At 40.4% G+C, this 26028-nt stretch overlaps 1 protein-coding gene across 2 annotated transcripts; it reads left to right on the top strand.

Annotated features, from left to right (window-relative positions):
* Positions 1–6919: 6919 nt before the first annotated feature.
* Positions 6920–25690, top strand: mcf2b (MCF.2 cell line derived transforming sequence b). 2 transcript variants are annotated; one of them, XM_074671688.1, is made up of 26 exons: positions 6920–7156; positions 8797–8931; positions 9191–9307; positions 9531–9680; positions 9801–9925; positions 10043–10157; positions 10242–10361; positions 12115–12306; positions 12383–12574; positions 12653–12833; positions 13082–13170; positions 14790–14890; positions 15044–15110; positions 15389–15504; positions 15721–15790; positions 15895–15987; positions 16185–16277; positions 16739–16864; positions 18113–18328; positions 18532–18624; positions 18737–18815; positions 18967–19012; positions 21224–21396; positions 22110–22222; positions 22358–22470; positions 22592–25690. In XM_074671688.1, the coding sequence occupies exons 1-26, from the start codon at positions 7106–7108 to the stop codon at positions 22671–22673; spliced, it is 3048 nt and encodes a 1015-aa protein (XP_074527789.1). In that variant the 5' UTR covers positions 6920–7105; the 3' UTR covers positions 22674–25690. The 2 variants fall into 2 exon arrangements, with proteins under 2 accessions (XP_074527789.1, XP_074527790.1); XM_074671689.1 differs by having other exon boundaries at positions 21299–21396; positions 22592–25689.
* Positions 25691–26028: the final 338 nt, after the last annotated feature.

Below are 26028 nucleotides of genomic sequence, written 5' to 3'. Positions count from 1 at the left end.
CACTACTTCCTTTATATCAACAGTTAAACACTTAGCTCTGTTGTGTTGTGCTGTTAAGAAAAAAAACAATGTAATGCAATTAATTATGGCAACTAAGATAAGAAAGAATAATGCTTCAAATAACTGCAGTTTCAGTTTCTCATCAAGTGCATAACATAATTTTTCTCCAGTTAAATATGATCTGCCAACCAAGAGTTACCTGTAGGATCTACTAATAGGGTTTCTGGGAATTCAGAATGCAAACACATGTCATCCATTAAGACTCAAAGTTTAAACTACAACAGCTGTATTTTGACCCTTGAGGGCCAGCTTGGTGTATCGTCCAAGTGTGAAGCAAACATCTGCTGTAGTGATGATTTGAGAAAGAACTAAGAGAGAAAGAGACTGCATGTGTAATAAGACAAGGTCTTAAGTAAAATTAAGTAAAAAGTAAAATTTCTCAGCAATCCTTCATCTTCCTTATAAGAAAATATTTCAACAACCGCTTTATTCAAATATTGGCTGAGCCAGCATCAGTCCATTCATTCATCCATCACCCTAGGAAGATGAAGAAGTCTTACCTCTTGTCAGCTGTTTAGGAGCCTGGTCAGAGTGAGAGCAGAGTGTACGATGTCCAACAGTTGATCTCCCTTTTTATACATGCAGCCTCTCTCTAAGCATCATTCAGGCTTAGCTGGTTCATTGTCGCTGTCGTTGCCTGCTCCATAATCCAGTTAAGCAATCAGGGGTTAGCTTTTTTGGACTACAAAGGGTTTAATAATACTAAATCACAGGGACAGACGTACAACCATGTCAGCCGCCACATGGCTGTGCTAGTAGTAGGTAGTTAATCTCCACTTTTACACAAACCAAACAATCAAGTTTGTAGTTCAGAAGAGAGAGAAAGTCTTATCTCTAAGGAACATTCCTCAGGCTTTGTTTCAGGAACATGAGGATTATGTTTCATATGTTAGTTAACTTGTGTTTAAGTATAGACTGTAATAATAGTTTTTCTATTCTTGGTCTGCTCTATCTTTGAGCTGCACCTGTTTTACACACGGGGTCAACGTCATTAATTCAGAGCAAATGTATATATTTAGCACAAACATATGAGACATTTTTTTATATAACTGTTTTTCTATTAGTGTTTAAAAAAGAACTTACAGACACAAAGGGGTTAAATCTAGCTAAAGTGAATTTCTCTCAATAATAGCAAAAAGTCGCTCATATTTTTGGTTAAAGAGACAAACACAAAATAAATGTTTGTTCTTTTATTTTGCACTTTGAGTAGGTTTTCAGTGATGAGTGGACCAGGTTTAGGAATGAAAAACACGACTCCAGTCTATAGCATGAAAGGTAAAGGTAAATATAAAAGGTGTTTGATATTTTTAGTTCTTTGTAGAGGAGTGGGGAGATTCCCAGTATTCAGTTTGTCTGATCTGACCAGATTAAGCACTCCTAGTCCCGTTACAGCCCAGATGATTGGAGCATCCACTGCCACGTCAATAGTAAGCTGTCTTATTCAACTGTGTCTAAGTAACGTGCCAGAGGCACGATCACGAGAAGAACACTTGACTTCTGAACCTTTGAGCCCAGAGGAAACCTGAACTAACAGGTTCATTTTAACAAGCTCAGGCTGACAGTTCAACTCCGGACAACTTTATTTTAAAACTAAGTCAAGCTGTCTACCTTTATTACCAAATCTTCCAGACTGTTTTGCAACTGACACACTAGTGCATCATTATACCAACAGTGTTATGGGTCAAAAAGTCAACCGTGCTGGGTGTAATGATGCTGCCCCACATGTCAGCTTGAGAGAGACACTGTTTGCAATGCGTTTTATATTGTTTAATAATGATGGAAATGTAATAGAAAATGCAGGTTTCCAACTTTAAAATTGTTGTTTTTTTTGTTTTTTTTTACTATGAAGCAGTTGTGTTTTGTTTCTATAAATGGGTAAAAACTCCCCTAAATACACTATACCATTACATTAAAGGTAATTAAAATCAGAGTGAGAGATTGTTTGCTTAATGAGGATGGTTAAATATGTGACAGAATTCTCAAAAGATAAACATGTAAAAGCATTCGGACCTGCCAGTTGGAGCAGAAATATCATCACTACAGAAAACCAACAAAAACAATGAGCCAGTCAAAGTCATATCAAATTGTTTCAAATAGGAATTTTCATGTATAGGATAATTAAATCTGTTGTTTTAAAAGCTTACATGAAAAAAATAATTTAGAGGAATGAAAATAAGTTAACTGATGTGTAGTTATTTAATATGTGGAGATTACCGAAGGGAGTTTGACGTAAAAAGAGGCCTTTAATCCAGTCAGGTTCAGCTGGGTTACTGAGAGGACGCCCCACAAGTCAAGGGTCACTGTGTTGTAATACATATGGCCTGGCTGAAGAATGGGTTCAGCAACAGGTGCAAGAGTTACGTTGAGGTTTATCGGCATTATCGACTCCCAAGGTTTTGTCTTTGGCATGATTTGAAGGAAAAATAAAGCTTGAACTAGGAAGATTATCTGACCAGCATGCAGAAACAACATTTCCATGATGGTGTAAACGATTTTTTTAAGCTTCTGTTATTCAGGAAGGTTAAAATAAAACACAATAAGCTCAGGTTTTAACAGAGCAGGTAACAACACATCTTTTCCAATCATTGTTTGGCCAGCTGACCAGTTTGATTCCAGGAAAAGTGTAGCTTCCCTGGCTCTGGGCCCTTTTTGATCATCAACATGGATACAACGTGACTGTGATTCCCTCTCAGCGGGATTTCCAGCTGAACACACGCCTGGATGGCAAACACAGCTACTGATTAATAAACAAAACAACAAAAAGAAAGGGAAAGCAAGGTTTTAAATTTATCAGATTTTAAGAGCATTGATAAAGACCCTATCAAGCAATTTTGAAACTAAAATACTGTAATTGTTTATAAATACTTATAGAACATATATTTTGCCTTTCCAGTGCTGCCTTCTGTCACCTCAATGATAAAACTCTATATTCATCACCTCAATTGAAAAAAAACAGGTTTAATATGTATGACATTTTTTTAAACATGATCTCTTATTATTTTACAGTGTTTGCCTTGTTCTGAGCATGCTTCTCTATACGCTCTACACAGAAAACAGTTTATTTAATCACCCTGACACAACAGAAACAAACTCAAACAGGTAGTGTAAACAGGTGGTCCACTTTGAAAAACAGATAAGTACAGATACAGTAGAAAGAAACAGATGTCCAGCAAGTACTTTGTCTTGAAAGCCCAAGTTGGCACTTTTCCCATGTGCTCAAAGCACTTTCTTTAGGACCAGCTAAATAAAGCTCTGTGGGTGGCTTAGCCTTTTTAAATACCAAACAGTCAAACCAAATGCACTAATAACCATGTGAAGTGTCTCACACTGAGTGTCAGCCAAAGGCCACTGAGTGCTAAATAAATCATCCTCAGTGAAGAGATAATTTCAGTGGAATCAGATTCACCGTCCTTTGTGCCCACTCTCCTCTGTCCACCATATATCTATAGAATAAATACACAACTTCATTATACAAAAAAAAAGTGAAACAGTTTACTGGTAAAATTTACTTTGGGTGAATAACTGGAGAATAGATTGCTCAAAGTAAAAAACAAAACAAAACAAAAACAAACAAACAAAAAACGGTACTTCATTATACCATAAACCAACAAATACAATTACAATCCATACTAAGGTCAATACAGTTGCACCGAAAAGCAGATTGGTCAGAAACTGAAACGGCAACAGGTAATTTCAGCTAGGAGTTAACTATGGACTAAAGCTAACATTAACACAGAGGAGCAGACAGAATCTCTATGATGTCACCAATTTGTTTCTGGTACGGAGTTTTGAAGCCACATTGGACATGCTGCACTCAGGCTGATTTCTTTTAAGTTTGGATGAGGCAAAGAGGTGGACCTTTGGCAAACAGCTACAGGGTGCATCCCTGTCAGCCATGTCAGCCATGCTCTAATGTGGGCAAAACTGGTCATTTTAATGATTTTTTTTTAAATTACAGGTTATGATAAATACTCCCTCTTCCCTCAGGTAGCGTATGCTGATTGAGAAATGACCAAAACCATTTTTTGTACCAACTCTTTTGCTGCCAACCTCAAGCAGAATCCAGAAAACTGTATTTTTCAACACTTCTATGGGCTTTAAACTTTGGGGATCAATTTTCATAATCTAAGCACAAGGTACACATCCAGAGTCATTAATTCTTATGACTTTACTGAAGATCTTTCAAACTATGTATATCATTCTCTCTGGAGTCTTAAAGTTATTCCAATAGGAAAAACTACCGAAATCACAATCGATCAAATGGAGAAAAAAAAAAGAAAAAAGAGTTAAGTCAACACAAGGAGGTTCCTTTAACTAAACAGAGTTTTCTAAAAATAACCGGGGAACTGAACCCTCCCTCTACTGCTGCTGACAAGCAACTGATGGTAAACTACCGGGGAGACTCTGAAACTTTAAACAAGACATTTGACTTCGTCACAACTATTCTTTTACAGCGATAAGAATTAGAGAGCAAGTTGCGCAGGAGAGGTTTTGTGCAAGGGAGCTTTTGGCTGCAACACTGGGAAAAGCCTTTCACTACCTCAGAAAGGCAGCTTATGAGTCAGTGGAGGACACCTTCCTTCACCTTCTCTGGATCAGGGGCAGTCCGTCACACACCTGCATGTGCTCTGCCATGACTCCTTCACTAAACTCAGAGAGTGGACAAAATGACAGATCATCTCATCACTCCTTCATTAACTCCTATCAGACAATACAATCATCATGTTAGCATTGGCATCTTGTGAATATTTGCCCTCATGTTCTCTTGTATGTGTCCATGGTCAGAAGCTTAAACACCCCCAGTCTCACACACATATTTACTCTGAATCTACACGCTCATTTACTCCAAGATGATAAAGTTTGGGATCAGCTTTAGCATGTTGAGGCAACGCTACAATGTATTCAAGATAAATTTGTGTCAAAGGTCAACACATCATCACACAGGTTACAGAAAACTATCTTGGAGCTCCTGAAAGGATCTCTTGATCTGTTTGATTTTTATACCTGCATGAGAGCACTGCTTTTAAACGACTGTGTAAAAGCACTTTCATGTTGTCTGCTGTATTTAATGAAAAGGTCTGTGGTAGCAGGTCTTAATACAGTTTTTCTCAGTTGCTTTGGTCCATTTCTCGAATCATCCTCACCATTTGCACAACAGCAAGTGCATGTCTCAGAACAGTGTGTACAAATAGCAAAACACCATGGATTACCTGCAAAAGCCAGTCTCTTTCTTAAAATCCTCAGTTCATCCCTCAAAAGTAAATTTCTGTGTCAGTGAACATGTCAGTGCATCAGAGTGATGAGTCCTGGTGTCAGTGTGTATGGATAGGACAGTCAAAGTGCTTAGTCTTGTTGTCAGTATAACAAGGTACTCTGGAGGGACGCTCTGATGTAAACTATGCCTAAAGTTTTGATGACAGTTATTGTAAATCGTAAGTTATGTGTTAGTGTGTGTGGGCGATTGATTTCAAGAGACTGGAAAATATCCATATTATCACTTTTACTGTTTGTGCTGTAATTTGTTGACTGACCTCATTATGATACAGAAAGGAGAAGAAGGCGCTGCCTTAGTAGAAATGTAAAGGGAAATCAGTTTGTGCAGTGCTGTGGGAATTACAGGTCAGTGCAGTCTTTCTACACCTCCTTACGTTCCCGTATGTTGGGACACAAATTCTCTTCCACATCACAACAAAGATCTTCTCTGTCCACAAAAAGTCTGAATGATTGAAGACACAGTTGTTCTCCCAACTTTTGGCTGCGTCCTTCAACCAACCTGGGCCATTGAGAGCTAATGACTAAGAACTTAGTCCATAAGTCTGATAGATCTTTATTGTCCTTTTACAGGAAATGTGTTGCCAGAGTTCAGAGGAAAGTACACATACATACCTGTGAGTTGGTGGTTCATGAGATGAACCTTTGAGCATTTCAGAAAACTGGTTGATCATTGGTTGATCTGATGCTTTACACATTTCCATTTGTTAGAGAAAGTCAAAACTGACCTGGGAGCAATTTACCAATCCAGACAGATTTAGAAAAAAAAAGTCTGATGGAATTGTGTGGAAAGATGTTTGATATGTTTTGATAACTTGTTCAATCTTTTTGCATGTAAATACTTAGGTGATGAACTCATGACTAAATGTTGTGGGGGATGAGACTATTCAACAGAGACCCATGATAATCCATTTTGATCAACGTGACAAAAGCAGTTTATAATATAGGAAACAGCAGAGAATTGTACATAATAATTTGCATGGATTTCCCGAAGGATTTGCAACTTGGTCAAAGAAATGAGAAACTGCTTTTCTGGTGTGCACAAGTGACACAATGATGTGAAGATTGAACAAGTGGTTTTAAGAATTTCAATTCTGATCTGAGAAATGGACCACAGCAAATGAGAAAAATTGTAAATGCACACAGAGTTGGTCTCTTAAGTGAAGCCACTATGTGGCCTTTCAGATGAACGTCTCGTGTTAAGAGCAAGCTGTTACAAAGTGATGAAGTAAATATAGATTTCGGGCGCCACCTGGTGGATTTTTACAGTACTGCCAAAGCAACACTCGTTTTCACTTCCACACTAAAAACTCAAGATAAGCTGACAGGTAATCAGAAAGAAAGCGAAGAAGTTCAAAAACATGAGCACGGATTATCTTTCATACTTTGCATTCACTTAGAGAATGGATCGGCTAATTCTCTAACATCAGTATTTTGATGACAACATGTTAAATATTTCAGGTTTAGTTTAAATTCTGTGTAAGTAATAAAATGAAAATCAGTGCATCGCTGCTGTGGAGCATGCAAACTTATTTTGGCTTTGACGTCAGGTGAGTTAAACACACCCCACCGTCACCATCATCATCTTCATCATCATCCTGCTCCAGAGGAGAAGTGCGTCTGCTGAGGTGCACTGCTGCTCCGCGCGCCGCTCGGCCCGCCCGGACACTGCAGTGTAGGTTACCGTGCCATCGCTGCGGCTGCTCGCTCCCGACACCACGTCCCGCTGCAGACTTCCCGTGTCCGGGTAGAAGAGCGGGGAGCGCCGGGAGCCATGGCCGAGTCCAACCCGCGGTGGGGGTTCCCCCGTCTGCGCCGGGCCGCGGTAAGCTCTGCCGGGAGGTAGGGAGGTGGGATGCTCTGAGCGGGTTGGTGAGGATACTGCAGCAGAGCAGAGACGAGCTGTTCTGAGGACAGTTCAGTACTGCGACACAGAGGTTTGGGATGTGCCCTCAGCACAGTGCAAACTGCAGCAGATATGTAAACTCCTCTTGGGTTGCAGACTAGTCAGATCCTAGTCGCAGTTCAGTGTTAGGACTGAGTAGTGGACCAGGACAGGCCAATGACAAATGTGTGTTTGTGTGTATGCGTGCGCTTCTCCGTGCGCGTGTTTGTTTGGACTGCAACGGCAGAACAGCACGAGCCGGTACCTGCTTCAGCACTGCAGTCTGTAACTGTAGACTGTCTTCAAACTAGTCAGCTTTATGTAACTGCTCTGGGAATATTTGCCAGATACTTGATGCCTACTGGTGTTGATGCAGAGTTTCTGCTAAGTCTGCCAATACCCAATTATACCCACTAAGGCCTCTATTAGAGTATTTATACAGGTGGATTTTATCAATCAAATCCAGGACACCTCAGCTTAAAGAATGAACAAGTTGACCACGTCAGTACAACTCATAATAGTACAAGTCCTAAAAAGGCTGTTGTGCATGAAGTCTGCCCTAACTTTATATAATTTGATGCTTGGTACATAATTTTATGATACTGGGATTTTGAGTGCAGTACCATATAATTTTGCTGTTTAAAATCCAGTCAAAGTACCTCTTCAAATGACTTTTGTGTAAGGGTATATGAGTGGGGAAAAAGTTCTGGTCATCTATTCAGAATCTGGTGTAACAAAAATAACAATCCCCCTTTCATTCATGACTTTTAGAGAAGGAAATGTTGAAATCGTGTGGGCTTATTTCAGTTGAGGAAAAACCAAAGTCTTTGTTTGAGCACATGACTGAGTAAGATATGGAAGCAGTATATCAGGAATTAGGAAAGACGACAAGTGTAACAAGAAGTAGAAAGGACAATGTGGTGATGGTAGAATGGTTCTCATCAAAATACCTGAATTTGAGTTGAACACATGCTTATCACAGCAACATCCTCCTGCAAAGAAGTAACACAGAGATGTAAAGATAAGCACAAGAACAGAACATAAGAAAACTATGTAAAATTGAGAGATAGTGGAGCTTTAAGGCACCAATTGAAGCTAGTGCTGACTGTGACAACCTAAAATGAGATAGTGTGAGCTGAGCAGAGATAACCTGAAAGAAGGAAAAGTGAGGATGGAGCTGAGGAGACAGCAGATAGAGTCCGAGGAGCTGACTGTCAGACTCCACAGACTGACACTGAGAGATGCTGATGCTGTGTTGAGCTCTGCTAGACTTCAAAGACTAACAGTATTCAGCTGTCAGCTGCTCTGAATGACACCCAGACTCCTTCCTGTGCTGTTATCCTGTAAAAATGAAAACCAGTTTGTACGGCTGACATACATAGTGATTTACATCTGTACATCACAGTGGTCCTCATTTTTTAAATCCTCACAACTCTGGGACTCATAGGCTTCCAATCTGTGATTGACTCACTTAAGGCTGTTTTCTTTCATTATCAGCAGATTAAAGTAACAGCTTTCAGGATTTTTTTTTGAATATGCTCCTCTCATCTCCCTAAATAATAAATATCTCCCTCTCTCAGACCTCATTTCCAGGCAATCTGCATTTGGTGTTGGTGCTCCGCCCCACTGGCCTGTTAAGCAACACCCCCAGCCCATCCTCCAGCACTGACCTGGGCTTCCGCTTCAGCCAGGATGACTTCCTGCTAAAGATGCCGGTAAGAGTGAAGATAAAAGGTGGAATAAAAAAGGCTTTTTCCATTTTTCTTTGTTTCCAGAAGATAAATTATTTCTCCTTTAGACCTCTTGACTCCATACCATGTTTTACACCCTGTCTGCTCTCCTCTGTCGGACGCCAGTGAAGCGCTGCCAAACAAACTAGAGGAAAAAAAATTGGATCAGTTTACATCTTTGTTGAAACATTAAACACAGAAGAGTTCTTGTTTCAGTAGCCGCCCTGTGCCTCTGTGTTGGCAGGTGGTGATGCTGCGTTCAGTGGGGGACCTGCTGCGCTATATCGATGAAAACCACCTCACATCAGACTTCACTGCAAAAGTGGAGTACTGCCAAAGTGACTGGATCGTCCTCCGCACGGTAACCACCTCTGATGTGTGTCTGAAAAATAAACACCCCAAGAAACAACACTGACAAATCAAACACTGGAAAAGCTGCCAGGTTTTGCTCCACAGCAGCAGACCAGAAAGCCTGTTCCTGCTCTTATGTGAAGTAGTTCAGCAGAAACTACTCTTACCTTTGTGAATCAGAAATGTCTGCTCATGTCTGTTTTGTGTCTGTTTGTTTGTCTTTGTGTGAAAAGGCCATTGAGACCTTTGCAGTCACAGTGAAGGAGATCGCGCAGCTGCTTCAGAGCTTTGGATCAGAGCTTTCGGAGACTGAGCTTCCAGACGAAGCTAGTGCCATTGAGTTCCTGTTGCACTCACATACACACCGATACCGACAGATGAAGGTTGTTTGCTGTCTCTCTTTCTTGCTCCCTAGTGTCTGTCTTTCAGTTGTTGATATTCTGACTTGATTTTCCAACTGGTTTAATGTCCCCATCTGCTTTTTGCTTTTCTGGTTGTTTAAGGACGATATCAGAAATGTGCTGAAAGAGGGACGGCTGCTGCTGTCAAACCTGGAAACAGTCAAAGCCTCTAAGAGAGATGTCGATGAGGAGAAGGACATTAAAGGAGACATGGACACTGTCCAAAGGTACAGAGATCAGGTTACCTCTGATAATATAACACAAGACCAAACAAGATTAAAAGAGATATTTATTATGCTACTTCAGTCAAAAAGTCTGAAAGTCTGTGTGCGTGTGTGTTTCAGGCTCCTGGCTCAGCTCAGAGACATGGAGGAGGCGTTTGATGGCTTCTTTGAGAAACACCATCTAAAACTGCAGCAGTACCTCCAGCTCCTGCACTATGAAATTAGTTTCCAACAGGTGTGATGGCTGCTTATATAAGCCCTGAGTCTCTGTTACAGCACTGTGATGACTAACTGTGAGGATGTGTGTGTGTTTGTGTAGATGGATGAGGTGCTGGAGAGGCTCATCAACCAGGAGAAGGAGATCGCCTTTGTGGGGACAACCGTGGTGGAGACAGAGCAGTTCATTAAAGATCTGGAGATTCTGGACACACGGGCTCAGGTCAAAATCATTTAATGCAAAGTTCAAAAGATGAGAGTTTGCTCTATCTATCTATCTATCTATCTATCTATCTATCTATCTATCTATCTATCTATCTATCTATATATCTATGTGTGTGTGTGTGTGTGTGTGTGTGTGTGTGTGTGTGTGTGTGTGTGTGTGTGTGTGTGTGTGTGTGTGTGTGTGTGTGTGTATTTCTAGTGTGCGCCACAAGCCATCCAAAGCTTGTGAAAAGCTCGTTAAAGTTTCACGTTCTTACAAGAAACCTTCTTTTACTTCTCGAGTTTCACATAAGCACCATTTTCTGGTGTGCACAAGAAACATATTTAATTTTTTTTTTCCTGCCCATGTCCCTTTAGGAGCTCTGTAGTTTCCCAAGAAAAAAGTTAAAATGATAAGATTAAAGGTAGAATAAATTAAGTCAGAATTTTTAGACAGAAAGGCAGAATTATGTCTTTACTTGTGTAAGAAAGTCAGATTTATGAAAGTGAAATCAGTATTCTGACTTACCTCTCTGAGATTTTATTAATTCCAAGAAAAAATATATAATTTTATGTTTAGGGTCAGGATTTTGATTATCTCTTTATAATGCTGTCCCCATGTTTAGAACTGTCATAAAAAGTCAAATTTGAGATGTCAGAAATCAGGGTTCTGAGTTAAATTTAGCACTCTGACTTAGATCTATAAATTCTAGAAGTTTTCTCTGGATTCTGACGAGGGATGTTCAATACCACTTCTTATGCAGACTGATACCAGTACGAGTACTCCCTCTTGAGTACTCACTGATACTGAGTACCGATAATACTAGTACTTTTGATACATAAGATTTTAATAGTGACAGGTTATTTTGATCAAAGACAGCACAGTCACTCCGACATTAAGTCCAAATAAAACACAAACAACTCTCTCTGAGTTTAGAATGTCTTTGATAAATATAAAAAATATATATATTAAAAGTGCACAATAAAACTAACAACTGTCAGAGTTTAAGTATTTTTGAAAGTAAACTAAAGTACAAAATAAAACAATTTAACAGATAACTCTCCCTGGGTCAATTATATTGTCTGAATGGGACCTGGCGCACATTTGCTGTGGTGGTCAACCGCAGCAATTAGTGGCGAGGACGACTTGTTCGACATGAGATTTTCTTGCCTAGAGTATCTGCTGCTCGTATCTGCAGCCTTCATGAGTACAGACACCTTGAAAAAAGGCTGGTATCGGCCCGATACCTGGTATTGGTACTCGACAATCCCTAATTCTGATTTATTTAACATCAGCTCTAATCTCAGGATTTCGACTTTAAAGTCAGAATCTTATAACTGTTGCAACAACATTGAAGAAAATTTCCTTTGAACAAGCAGAAACTTGAGCAGAACAACAGTCATTAGTTTACACACCAACTATAATATCAGCAAATTTAATGTAACTGAAGTGATTACAATAAAAGTAGAAATTTGATTAACATTAAAAAATGGTTACCCTAAAAGAAATAATCCTCTTGATTTTTGTGTAATTGTTGGTATTTATTTTATAGTTTTAAGTTCGGTGATCAAACACTCTGCTTCAAACCACCCCATCTTTGGCCCTTCCTCTTGGAACCTTTATTACCTCTGTTTATTTAACGTACTGAAACTCTTGGATTATTTGGGCAATAAAAGGACACTTTTAATCAGTTTCAACAATCCAGTGAGAATGTAGTGAGAGAAAGTGTATGATTAAGGTATCTAACTATACCTTGTTGTCTGTGGATCAGGAGGAAATGGCCCGTGCCCAGATGGTGATCCTGCACGGTCACCAGTTGGCTGCCAACCACCACTACGCCTTGGCCCTCATCGTCCAGCGCTGCAACGAGCTGCGGCATCACTGTGATGTCATCACTAATGGCATACGCACCAAGCGGGCTTCGCTGACTCGAGCACGGGACCTCCTGCTACGCCTGGAGGGGGTAAAAAAAAAAAAAACTAGATCTAGATCCAGATTCCTGTCCTCAGATATGATTAATAAGACATTTGTGTTCACAGGCCCTTCGGTGGTGCGATGAAGGTGCCTATCTCCTGGCGAGTCAAATGGTGGACAAGTTTCAAACCAGGGAGGGAGCTCAGGAGGCTCTGCAGTTTCTGAGCTGTCACCAGGAGAGGGCACCGTCTGCACTAAAAAACAGCCAGGACATCCTGAGCCTGGAGTTTGAAGCCATACTCACCCCTCAACTGCAGGTAACACACGGATACTAAATCAGCATCTCTCAGCTCTGACCCACAGCTCACCTCACGCTCTCTTTTCTTCCCCTCTAGTCCCAGATCTCTATGGTGACAGAGAAGCTGAACTCCATGCAGTCCATGATCAGGAACAGGGAGCAGTGTCTGAAGAGGTTGGCAGATGTTCAGGTCAGACCAATTCAGCTGGTGGCCCCAAGACCTGAACCTGACCAGGCCTCACAGCGCTGCAAGTCTCCCCTCTTCTCCCCCAAACACGGTACATTTCCTCACCACTGGCTCAAAAAAACTCCAGGTTTCTCAGTTAATGTCTTTCATTAGGAAGCATCACATCTTATATCGTACTGATTTTTTTTGTGTGTGTGTGTGTGTGTGTGGGGGGGATTTTTCTTTGTTAGATAACTTCTTGGCTGTCAACTTGGATGTTGCTTTGGTCCATTTTCTTATCTCAATTCCATCAAATCTCACCTGTCACAACTGTGTCTAAGTGTGTATTTCTCTCCACAGGTGTAGATTTTAATGTCCTGAACTCCAAGTTTTCCTTTGACCTGCTTCCTGGCAAAAGAGCCGCAAGAAGGAACAACAGCCAACGCAAGGTATGTGTGTTCATAGCTGCGCCACTGGTCTGGGTCTAGGGACACTACACCACACCACACCTCTGTCTGCAAGGATGAGCGTTTCAACTGACTTAAAGGGATTTTTCCACTGGGTAGATCAGTGCATTAAGTGCATAAAATAATGCAAACTGAGATGCTGCAAAGACTTTAAAATTCACAATGTGTTAGTGACCCTATGTCATAAATCTGGTGAGCTGATTGGTGCGCTACAGGTGGAAGAGCACGTCTGTGTTGTGTCTGCAAATAGTGCTGAAATAAACAGGCTTCCTGATGGAAAGTTAAATGCTGGAAAATTTCTCAGTGGAGCGTAGGCTTATACTGAGATGAGTGCTTGGGTGGAGTTGCTCATAGTTAACTGAATTACATGACAGACAAAACAGGCTAAGTCTGCAAAATGTAGCCTAGCTTCTGGGCTGTTTGTCCCTGGAGTTTTATGCTGAAAGGGCTGAGGTAGTGACATGTAACTCATACAGCCCCACTAAAAAAAAACAAAAATTAAAACTTAAACAATAAATCCTTTTAAGTTAATTTCTGACTTTTTTGAACAGCAAGGCTGAATGGTGCATATTGGTGCAAAAATACTGTTCAGCCAACTTTGAAAAACAGCTCATCTGTTAGAGTATTAGCAAGAGGGCTTTGTAAATATGACGTTATTTTAAAAAAAGTTAAGAAGGGGTTGAAGACTTGGTTATTTGTACAAAGATAACTCAATGGCTGGAAAGCATTTTCCAAACTGGAAAAGCACTCAGAGAGCTCAGACCTCCATCAGGCATATTGTGATTGTCACGCAACTCTTTAGTCCTACTTTAATGTTATACTCCCTTTCAGCAGACTGTCTGCTACAATTTGGTGTTAGTTGCAGGTTTGTACGATAATTTGTTACCTGACAGTGTTGAAAATTATGATGACCCAGTACATATTTCATATTCTGGATCTTAGTATCCAGAATATTGCCAGGATCTGGATCATGGTTTTACATCTGTCAGAAATATTGGTGACCTTGTCTTGTGTTGTTTTGCAAAGCAATCCGACCATTTATCATGGAGTTATATACACATATGGTGAAAACAGCCCTATGTCACAATGATAAATAATCCTTTAAAAAAAACTTGGAACCAGACAGTGATCCAGATCACCTCCAAAATTTAATCACTTCGTTCTTGTCCAATTTTGAACATTTCCTGAAAATTTCATTAAGATTGGTTTGTTACTTTTTGAGCTATGTTGTTCACAGGCAAACAGACAGACAAACTCTCCCAAAAACATAACCTCCTTGGTGGAGGTAGATACGTTTGGACTTTGGGAAAGAGAGGAGGGCTCTGAATAAGAAAAGCAGGTTGCCTCCAAGTACCATAAATGAGTGTGTACAGCTATCAGAATTATATATGTATAAATATATAAATGAGAGCGGGTTTGGGTTTTCTAGTATTGACCGTTTTTGAAGCACTTGTCCCTGCACTTGGTGATATTGAATAAAATAAATGATCCACATTTATCACAGTAAATCAATACCCCATCATTGATTAAAATGTCTCAGAGCTTGTCCTTCAATGCATCTTAACTCTAAACTGGGGTGTTTGTTTACCCTGTGTCTTCAGATCGAAGTGATGCATGATTTTCAAGGTAACCGCAGCTGTTTGTATGGATCCACCACTGAGACAGAGTCTGAGACAGAGGACAATCCGGAGCAGGTCACACGGTGAGTGATTTTAACCTGTACCACATGACCTTTGACCTGTGGGCCGACCTGTGACTCCCTTGATAGTGTGTCAGTTGTTCAACAGTGTGTCCTGTGGTTTAATTCTTCTGTTTTGAGGCTTTGTTTGGTTTTTGAATCTCTTTTTTCTTATAGCCATATAATGAAGGAGCTGATCGCTACGGAAAGGATCTATGTGGACGAGCTGCTCTCTGTTCTTCTGGTGAGTTTACACTGAGGATCACGTTCATGTAAAGTACCAGCATGCAGAGGATATTTAGAAAAGGAAAAAGGTCCCGGGGAGAATTTTAATGCATCCTCTTCAATCATCTCACCTCTCCCCGCTCTTCCTCCTTCCCCCCTCATCCTCTCTCCCCTATCCTTGATCCCTTACCTCGTCTTTGTTATTGATTTACTACTTTCTTCTTGACCTTTCGTCCTCTTTCTCCTCCTTCCCCCCTCTTTTTGCCTTCCTCCTTCCCTCTCCTCTTTATTTATCAGGGCTACAGGGCAGAAATGGAGGATCCATCCATGTCTAATCTTCTCCCTTCAGCTCTGCGTAGCCAGAAAGATGTTCTGTTTGGCAACATGCCAGAGATTTACCAGTTCCACAGCAGGCAAGAAACACACACACACACACACACACACACACACACACACACACACACACACACACACACACACACACACACACACACACACACACACACACACACACACACACACACACACACACTGAGCTCACAAGCTGTCACACAGTTGTCCTTGTCTCTCGATCTTTTCACGCCAGTCTTTTTCTCCCTGTTCATTTTCCTCTTGGATTCTCTGCTCAGGATCTTCCTCCAGGATCTGCAGGGTTGCCTGGAGACACCAGAGAGGGTGGGGGCCTGTTTCCTGAGGCGGGTGAGGAGCCGTGCCGTAAAACTTCACAACTTTATGTGGAGAGTAAGACTTGACATATCGAGCTGTATGAGTGAGCATGTGTGTTTGTGTGTTTGCGTGAACAGAAAGAGAAGTTCCAGGTGTACGAGCGTTACTGCCAAAACAAGCCTCGCTCTGAGTTGCTATGGCGACAGTGCTCTGATTCGCCGTTCTTTCAGGTAGTTACACCTTTCATATTTAACACATTTCTTCTTCAAAAACTTAAACTTCCTTAAAGCGATTTTTTTTTTATATTGAGCTCATTACTTCCCCTTATCCCTTGCTCTTTTCTCCTTCCCTCACTTTCCTTTCTTCCCCTCTGTCTCCTTCTCTCTTTTTCTGTCTTTCCTCTCCCCCTCTGCCCCTCTTTCTACAGGAGTGCCAAAAGAAGCTGGACCACAAGCTGGGTCTGGACTCTTACCTCCTGAAACCAGTCCAGCGTCTGACCAAGTACCAGCTGCTCCTCAAGGTTGTCCTCATTCATCAGCAGCCAGTCAGCAATAGGAGCCTCTTACTGGAGCTCATAGTGTCGTGTGTGTGTTTGTAGTTGGTTTTTATCTGCCTTCATACAAGGGGAACGAAAGAGGAGCCAAATCTCCGTGATGTCAGTCCATCAGTGACTGATGTCTTGGATATTCACAAAAATGACCAAACAGTGCTTCACTTAAACCAACTCCCATTCGTATGGCTGATAAAGGGATGATAGCAAAGAGACCAAAGCAAATATCTACAGATTTATCAACTGTAAGGCAGATACATAGAGTAAGGACTCTAAAGTGGACACAGGAAGACTTTCTGAACAGGCACAGACATAAATCAACAACCAGGCAAATTAGATTAGTCTGTGCTTGCTGACATGAAAGCAGTCTGGATTGGACAAACTGAAAAACACTCACCTGTTTTACCGTGACTCTGTCTGTCTGTCTTCAGGAGCTGCTGAAGCACTGCACTGAGGATCGATACCGCTCTGAGCTGCAGGAGGCTCTGAACTCTATGCTGGAGCTGCTCAAGTCTGTCAACGACTCCATGCATCAGATAGCAATCACTGGATATCAGGTACTGACCTGTCACACTAACGGATCAGATGGAGAGGACAAACACCGCACTGGATGAAAAATGTATTACTGATCATTAGCAGAGTTATTACTCAATCAAATCAAACTCCATTTATAGAACACTCTCATACATTAAAAACATAGCTTAAAGTGCTTTACATGTTTTAAAAGCAACCACACCCATTCCCACCCTGCCCAGACCCCCACCCCAGCACAAACACACATAAAGACCCACACACACACACTCACACACACACATAGATAGATACTGTGGTTATCAAAACGTATCACTGAGTATAGAAGAGAAAGGTCAGGAAACAGCCTCCCAGGAGGATATCTGCACCAGGTGCTGCTCACGGCCCAAGACCAGGACACCTCCATCCGATTCCCTACTTGCTGCAGTCCAGGTGCCCACAGCAGCCATAACAGACAGGGTAGTATATAATTCAATAAATAGAATAAACTAGAAAAGCACTCAGAGAGCGCAGACCTCCACCAAGCATATTGTGATTATCACCAACATTTTAGTCCTACTTTAATGTTATACTCCCTTTCAGCAGACTGTCTGCTACAATTTGGTGTTAGCTGCAGGTTTGGATGATAATTTGTTACCTGACAGTGTTTAAAATTATGATGACCCAGTACATATTTCATATTCTAGATCTTAGTATCCAGAATATTGCCAGGATCTGGATCGTACTTTTACATCTGTCAGAAATATTGGTGACCTTGTCTTGTACTGTTTTGCAAAGCAATCTGACCATTTATCATGGACTTATATACACATATGGTGAAAACAGCCCTATTTCACAATGATAAATAATCTTAAAAAAAAAGATTTGATCCAGACAGTGATCTAAACCCCCTTCAAAATTGTATCACTTCTTCCCTATCCCATTTTTTTGAATTGAATATTTCCTGAAAATTTCAATAATATCTGTGTGTTACTTTTTGATTTATGTTGTTCACTCAAACTCTTCCAAAAACATAACCTCCTTGGTGGAAGTCATAAAATTAAATGAAAAAATCCAACAGTGAGATAGAAGTAAAATAAAAAGAAGATATTACTTAAAATCCAAATGAAATAAGTGCATCTTCAGTCTGCTTTTAAAAATATGACTGTTCTCAGCGGCCCTTCGGCTCTCCGCCAGTCTATTAGCAGAAACACTTGGGATAATATAATTAATTAATGTTAAGTATATTTCTTACTCGTTGGTTTTGATGTTTGTCCATGTTAATGTCTCCTCAGGGTGACCTCGGTCAGCTGGGCCGGGTGGTGATGCAGGGAGGCTTCAGTGTGTGGATCAGCCATAAGAGTGCAGCTGTGAGGATGAAGGAGCTGGCCAGGTTCAAGCCCATGCAGCGACACCTCTTCCTCTACGAGCACGCTCTCCTCTTCTGCAAGCGCAGGGACGAGGACTCTCATGACAGGACGCCTTTCTACAGCTTCAAATCCTGCCTCAGAGTAATATTATGAGAATCACCTGTCTGCATTCAGTAAAAACTGATCGATCTAAAGCCTTACGACAAGTTTTGCCACATTATGTTCTCGCGCCTGACTCGGAATCTCTCTTTTTTTAAGTGTGCTTTAAATTATGCTGTAATCCTTGGTGGCAATTCAAGACAAAGGTTAAAATTCAGTGTGATGATTTCTCACTCTTTCTGCAGATGAGTGCAGTGGGAATCACAGAAACTGTAAAAGGAGATGTGAAGAAATTTGAAATCTGGTACAGTGGCAGAGAAGTTGTGTACATCATTCAGGTATTTCATCTTTTTCTTTCTGTTTTGTGCCCTTTTAGACTCTCTGTAAAAGTATTCACACAAACAGATCTCTTGTTTTGTCATCTTTATGTTTGTTTTCTTGTCTGTTCAGGCTCCTACAGTGGAGGTTAAAGTCGCCTGGCTGACAGAGTTACGGAAAATTCTCACAAACCAGCAGAGACTACGTCAAGGTTTCTATTACTCCTTTGATTGATTTTCTTCTATTTTAGACCAGTTCTTACATTCTTTAGTCCAGGTGAAGATTTAAAAAAAAATTTTTTTTAGTTTTTTTCATGATCTAAACTTAATTCCTGTTGCTTCTCTTCCATCTTCTTTTCTTAGATGAAGTTCCTCCCCTTCCAATTTCAGACAACCCTCTCTCAGACAGGTAAGTCTCTGCATCATCCCTCCTACCATCCTCCGTGTCAGTGTGTGACCTCCTGGTGTGTGTGTGTGTCAGACTGGGTTCACTGTCTTTTAATCTATAAAGAGTCAAGACACCCATTAAAAGAGGAAACATTAGCAGCTGTGTCTTCACCCTTGAGGATTTGTATGCAGGGTACAGCAGCACTGTCTGTTGTGCTGAAAATCAAACTGCTGAATTCAGCACCATGGAGAGAGCCGCTCAGCCCAGGATTAGTTTGAGGAGGTGCTGACCATGATAGATAACAGTTAATTTACCTTATTGACAGACTGCCTAAACAGCTCTGAGCTGGGCCTTACGTTTATTTTATAAAATGTGCAGTGGGGCAGGTGTTTCATCGGTGCACTAATCAAATATTGACTGTGCTTGTGAGATATTTCTTGAGCTGTAGCAGTTTGATCTTTAACATCTGTCTTCATTTGAGGAATTTTGGTGTGAATATTTCAGCATTAAATGGTGTTTTGGGGGCATTTTTAACAGAGTCTTTGTGGAAATTAACTGGTAGCATGCCAGCATGTTATAAATTCAACAGAAGTGCCAAGGACTGATTTTTACAATACAACATTTCAACTCTTTAGGTAAAATGCATGTTGTTTTAGTCATATGAAGACCATGTTGTAAAGTTGTACATGTTTACATGCAAACAAATGAAAAGATCAAAACCAAAATTCTGATCCAAGTGTTTGTTTTTTCAAAATGAATGAAGTCTATTCATCAGCATCGTACAGCCTCATACATAGGGATGGGCACCTCTCACAGTTGAAACGATACGGTACAGATGCCTGGTACCTGGCAATCGGTACCAGTAAATAACGATACCAATTTTCAGTACTTTGTGTTTATGTGGTAAAAAATGATCAATTTGTTTAGTAGTACAGTATAATTTTACTTTTCAATTTAACATACTTATTTTAGAAGATACAAACTTGCAATGCTGTGTTCATGTCCAGCATGGAAAATTACCTATTCTTTAACTCCCTCACAGTCACAAGGATGCATTAAGGTACCTAAACATGGTACCTTTTGATTCTATGTGAATCGGTACTCAGTACTTTTGACAGAATTTGGCCGGTACCTATAAAAGTACCTAATTTGGTACCCATCCCTACTTATACATTACTTAACCCAAAAGCATTGAATGACATTTTTAGGCATACTGGGACCTCTTACATGCTACGATTGCCCTTTCCTGTTCTCTTTATATCATAGTGGCTCTTGGGGATTGATGATAGCACTGAAAACGCATCCTCCATGGCACACTACATGACGCTTGTGTCTGTCAATGGCCTTACATGGCGTGTTTTGTCTTTTTTCTTGCCAAAAGTAATGTCAAATTAACCAAAACTCAGAAGTCTGTCAATGCTTTGAGCACCAAACCAGGAAAAAACTGAGCAAAAGAGAAGCCTGGCTCCAAAAGGTCACTACAAAAAAACACGGACAGAAACACAGCGAGATGATCACACAGGTCTTCTACAGTCTGTTACTGTAATCCTAATCAGATTACTTGCACTTGTATATGACAAAATCAGACGCACAAGGTTCAAGCGAGTGACAAGTTGTTGGTTTTGTTCTTTTGCATTGGATTTGTTTGTGGTATGAAACATAAAAGTGTTAACCTTTAACTGATCCATTCATAACCACTCACAGTTTGTTGTCTTTGAGCATGCCCGGGATTATCAGGGATTGTCATATGACCTTTTTTGTCCTTTCAACAGATGGATGCTTTGAGTGTTTGTCTCTTGTTGAATGATTTGTGTACCCTTGTGTGGATCACAAAGCATTTGTAAATGATACTCAAACAGGTGGGCTAGCTGAGCACTTGACCTTTATTTCTTTCAATGATCTTAAGCAAGTGGGAGAAATCACCTGTGAAAGCAGGTCACACCAGTCCATGGTTTATTTGCAAATGCTGTTTAAACAGTGCCTGTATGTCTTAGTTTACTGTGTTTATTTAATGATGTTACCATGTATTTCAGCTGTGTCTGGTTTAACTAGTCATGTTGTAATTAACTTTAATCAGAGGCTGAAATACATGTGACTGTGACCTTATTGGAATGCTGTTTTACTTTACAGAATGTGGATGAGCTTGTTTTGTGACACAGTGGATGTTGTTGTTGTTTGTTTGTTTGTTTGTGGTGGTTGTGCCTTGTTTTCCCATGGTGATGGGGTTTATAGTGCATCAGAGGTGTGTGTGTCGTGGGGCGGAGCATCGGTGGGAGGCTGCTCAGCGTGTCTCCCTGTCCCTCACAGCTCCTCGGCAACAAGCCACTCCCACAAGCACAGGAGGGAGGAGTCCGTACACAGCAGCCCTGCCCACTCAGACCCTGTGGTTCACTCACCTCGGCGCAGTGAGTCACTGACAATTACAGCAACATCTATCACAAAATAACATTTTTGTCATTTTATTTTTGCTGCTTTAGTTTGTGATTATTTTGACTTTATTTTTCATCTTTAATTGTTCTTAAAACCATATGCAACAGAGGAAACCATAAACATGCCAATTTGCTCATTTTGTGCAATCATGTTAATATTAGTGCTCAAACTTTTAAAATTAGAAAACAAATTACAATCATCTAGCTTTTTTGACATCTAGAAGAAAGCAGCTTTGGACTTCAGAGAGTATCTTGCATTACCAAAACTACAAATTTCCTTATTTGGATGGAAATAACACCATGTCAACCTTATCAACCAATAGAACAGAGATTTTCACAACAAATAAGGTTGCCCCCTGCTGGTTTATGAAGGTATTGCAACGAGAAGACTAGTAGAAAATCTCCATAACTTTTAAATTCATTGAGTTTTACATACATACAAACAGCTTCATGCACACAATCATTGCTGTTTTATTAAGATTATAGATTAACATGACATTGTTATCATTGAATGAGCAGCGTTAATATTAACAGCTTCTTATTTCTAATGAACCCTCTCATTTACATGGCCCTTGATTGTGGTTTCACTCTGATATGGTTCAGGTGGGAGCAGCCTGTGTATATACAGAAAATAAAAAAAGAGCAAAGGTCATAGTTTGTTGTTGTCTCAGCTGACTTGTTGCCCACAGCGTGGCCTGTTCATGCACACTCAGTGGCGATCTGTGATGGCCTGGAGGACTGGGGAGCCACAGATCTCTCCAACATATCTGACTCAGATGAGGAGGATCAGCCAGCCCCCCTGGTAGGACTTTATTACAGCACATAGTATTCTGATGAGATTATCGTTGCCATGGCTTTGCTTGGTGTACTGCATTTCACTTTCTGCAGAAAAAAGTAACAAAATGTACCTGAGTTCACTTTTTGTCTTCTGCTCCAGGTGGCAGGCAGGTATAGGGTCATGGTGGAGAGCAGCATGGCCAGCACTGATGACATCATCTTTAACTCTGGTGATGTCATCCAACTGCTTCATGAGGAAGTGTCAGGAATGTGGTAATTACTTTTCATCACCAACAACCTTCAATTTAAACATGCAAACTAATCTGTTAATGAAAGTTACAGCTTGATACTTCAACCAACACTAGTGCGTGTGTGTGTGTGTGTGTGTCACCAGGATGGTGAGGAATGTAAGTCGTGGTGAAGAAGGGCGTGTTCTACCTGAAGACCTGCACAGGATTCTGGGAGAGACTTGCTGAGAGCCAATCAGAACAGAGGAAGGATGACACCTGTGTCCTTTCTTCTACTTGTGTAGGATGAATGCTGGGCTCTCCTTTTCCTGGGATATCAGACACATACAAACACACACACACATGTAGACACAGACTAACACTCCTTCAGCTTCCTGACTCTGCTGTTCATCAGACCATCGGATTGAAGTACATCAGCTCCAAGTATTCAAGTGACTGTGACTCTTTCACCTCAGAAAGCAGTAAACTACAGAGCGGACCTCAGACGAATGTAACAACGCAAAGCACACATGTGGGACCTCAGAACCGACGCCTCATTTTTCTTTATTTCTCTTCTCCAGCATAGTTCAGAGGAATATTTGGACCTAGGTGTGTCATTCATATATACGAAACAGACTTTTGTTCAAGACTTTTATCATTTCTATTTTCGTATGAAATATCAACGTGTGGTTTCTAACATATCATTATGTTCATGTGCCAAACTGCTCAGCTGATTATTGTGGCTTCTTTTTGACTAACACTGTCACATAATGGAGAACAGCTTTACTTTGTGGTGTCTAATCCACCCCCCCACCCCCCACCCCCAGCCCACCCAATCACCCACTGCATCAGCCAGCTTGGGCCTAAAGAGTGTGTATGACATGCTGTGACGAACCAAAAATGCCAAGTTCACTTTATTGCTCAGTGGTAGAAACAAGCTTCGATGACGAATAATAAAAGATAAAAGTGAAGGAGAAGACTGATACTTCAATTATCTTTAGTATAAGACAGAGGTCTAGTTTCCCCTACAAATGTAAATACATTGCACTATGCCTAACTTTCTTTTCTCCTTGCAAAATTGGCAGACTGATTTGTAGAAATAAGAGCAACAGTGTTTTTCAACATTTGATATTTGCACTTCAAAGACGAAAGTATAAGTAAGAAGGGTTGAAGATTGCATTGGTGCATTTTTTGCATACTGCATGCCAAGTATGAATGGCAGTGAGGATTGCTGCATTGCACACCAAGGTAATGCAGGTTTCCTCAATCCTTGCAGCCTCAGCAGTTTTTTTTTCTTTTTTCCCTCTGTGTGTGGTGGTGGTGAGGGATGCATGTGTGAAAACATCAATTCAGATCTTTTTTTTTTTCCAAAACACCATTGTGGGAAAAGTACAGGATTACTGAAGACCATGAAACATAGCTCCATTGTAATTGGCTTTTTTCTTGTGCATGGTGTCTCAGTGGAAAACTTCAGCCAAGCAGAGCCATTAGTTATTTCCTCGTGTGCTGTTCCTGCTATGGAAAATATCTATCTGGGATAAGGCCTGCTGCACCAATGCAGGATGAACTGTACTGGCGCACAGCTTCTACATCTGCAGTCTTGAAGTTGGTTGTTGCAACTTAAGTCAATTTGCCTTTTGATTAATTATGTGTGCTGCTGTTAATGGTGATTTGTTCTGATCTTCATTAATTTTGTTTCATACGTGGTCATGCTAAAACTGTCACCAAATGAATCTCACTCAGCTTTTATGACCACTGAGATGATACAAGCTTTACATTTGTTTGTTCTGCTGCTCTGCATGGACAAATCACTGCACATGCCTTCTGCGTTACGTCTGCCTGTAGAGCTACATTACTCCAACAGGGAAAATATGCTCAGTGTTTAGTTCTAGCTGTAAACAAAGTAGTGTAGAGCTAAACTACAATAGTTACATTGTGGATTATTGGAGTATTTATTTTAAATGTGGGTAACCAAGTCAAGGAGGAAAGATATCACTAGGGACAGTACTGATTATTCCAAACTGCCTGTTTCTAAAACTGCCCATGAGTGTGGCTTCTTCCAGACTAAGTGTGAAAAGTGTTTTACCGTAACACTGCCACCAAATTTAGTGAGGGTTTATCTCTGAGGAGCAGACAGTGTACAGTTACAGCCTGTGAAGTTAGCTCAAGTTCACTGTGAATACGTAAATGGTACAAATAGAAGTTTTACATGTAAAACAGAACTTTGGACTAAAGTCATGTAAATGGTTAAAAATACAGTATTTTGACAGTTGGATAATGAAGAAAAAGTTCAGTGGATTTTTTCAGTATCATCTGTGTCTTTTAATGAAATAATCTAATCCCATTGAGTCTGAATTAGAGCTAAATTTTGGTCCATTTTCGCTGTAAATGACATATACAGTGGGAACGCTTTCATTTTTATGATAGTGAGAGTCTCACTGCCTTGATATAGTCAGTCCAGAACATTTCTTCAAGAAGAAAACATTTATACGAGTTAAATTTAATTCGTTTAATCCACCTGTCACAGGCTAAACTGGAACATCAGATGTGTGTGATTTGTTCAGTCAGGCTATAGATTCAGTCTTTTCACAGATCCTTAAACTGGTGTTTGCTACTTGTTGACTCATTTTGCACTTTTTAGATCATTGTGAAAGCTTGTATATTGATGCATAATGTACATGATTATTTTCAAAAATATAAGCACAGTATTATTAATTTTGACTCAACCTGACTGATGTGATTTCTTCTCCTGTTAAAATGTCTCATTTTCACCCGGTGGGGAAAAATGTGACTTTTTAATTAGACATTGTTGCAGAAAGCATTCTGCTATGGCGCAGGTTTTATCATTCCTTCATTCCTTAATTTCCCTTTTAAAGTGTGTGCATTATGGGGTAGACCAGGTATGGTTGTAACATTTTTTGGTTCAGCACCTTCAACTCACTGAATTTTTGGGTCAGAGTTCTTTAACTTGAACGCAAAATACCCACATTTGTTTACTACAAATGGCACCAATTCAAACCTCTGCAAGAATATCACAGACCTGACCAGGTGATGTCAAATACATGGTGGTTCTTTGTTACAACCATCCCCACTTCCAGGGTAGGTTCTAACACGTGCTGGGGTAAGTTGTAACAGACAGAAAAAACAAACAAACAAAAAAAAAACAAAAGCAAAAACAGAGGTCACATCCCTCAAAAAGAGTTTTTTTTGTTAAATAGAACAATATCTCCCTCAGTGACTGACCATAACTCACTTCCTGTTTGACTCAAGAGTTCATCCTCAACAGTATGTATGCTCAAACACTACAGTGTAGCTGTGTAAAAAACACATAGGTCAAACAAAAAAACAGTGTGAGTGTGTGTGTGTGTGTGTGTGTGTGTAACCTTGTTAATGTTCCAGTAACCTACACTGGGATATGACTGGACCCTCGGCTTCTGCAGTGATTTGTAGCAACTGACTTTTGTTGTGACTGATCTGACCGACTGACTGTTCTTTGTGACGTCATAAGATGCTGTTTTAAAAACATTTGCAGGCACGCCTCTGTCAGTCTTTCTCTTCCACTGCCTAGGCGTTATATAACATTAATAAAATCAAGAAAGTGTTC

Source organism: Halichoeres trimaculatus, unplaced genomic scaffold, assembly GCF_033239565.1.
Source record: "Halichoeres trimaculatus isolate MK-OKI-2021-1 unplaced genomic scaffold, fHalTri1.1 fHalTri1_scaffold_6, whole genome shotgun sequence".
NCBI classification, from domain to species: Eukaryota; Metazoa; Chordata; class Actinopteri; order Labriformes; family Labridae; genus Halichoeres; species Halichoeres trimaculatus.
The sequence above is the reverse complement of the archived record's forward strand: the minus strand, read 5'-3'. Positions and strand labels throughout refer to the sequence as shown.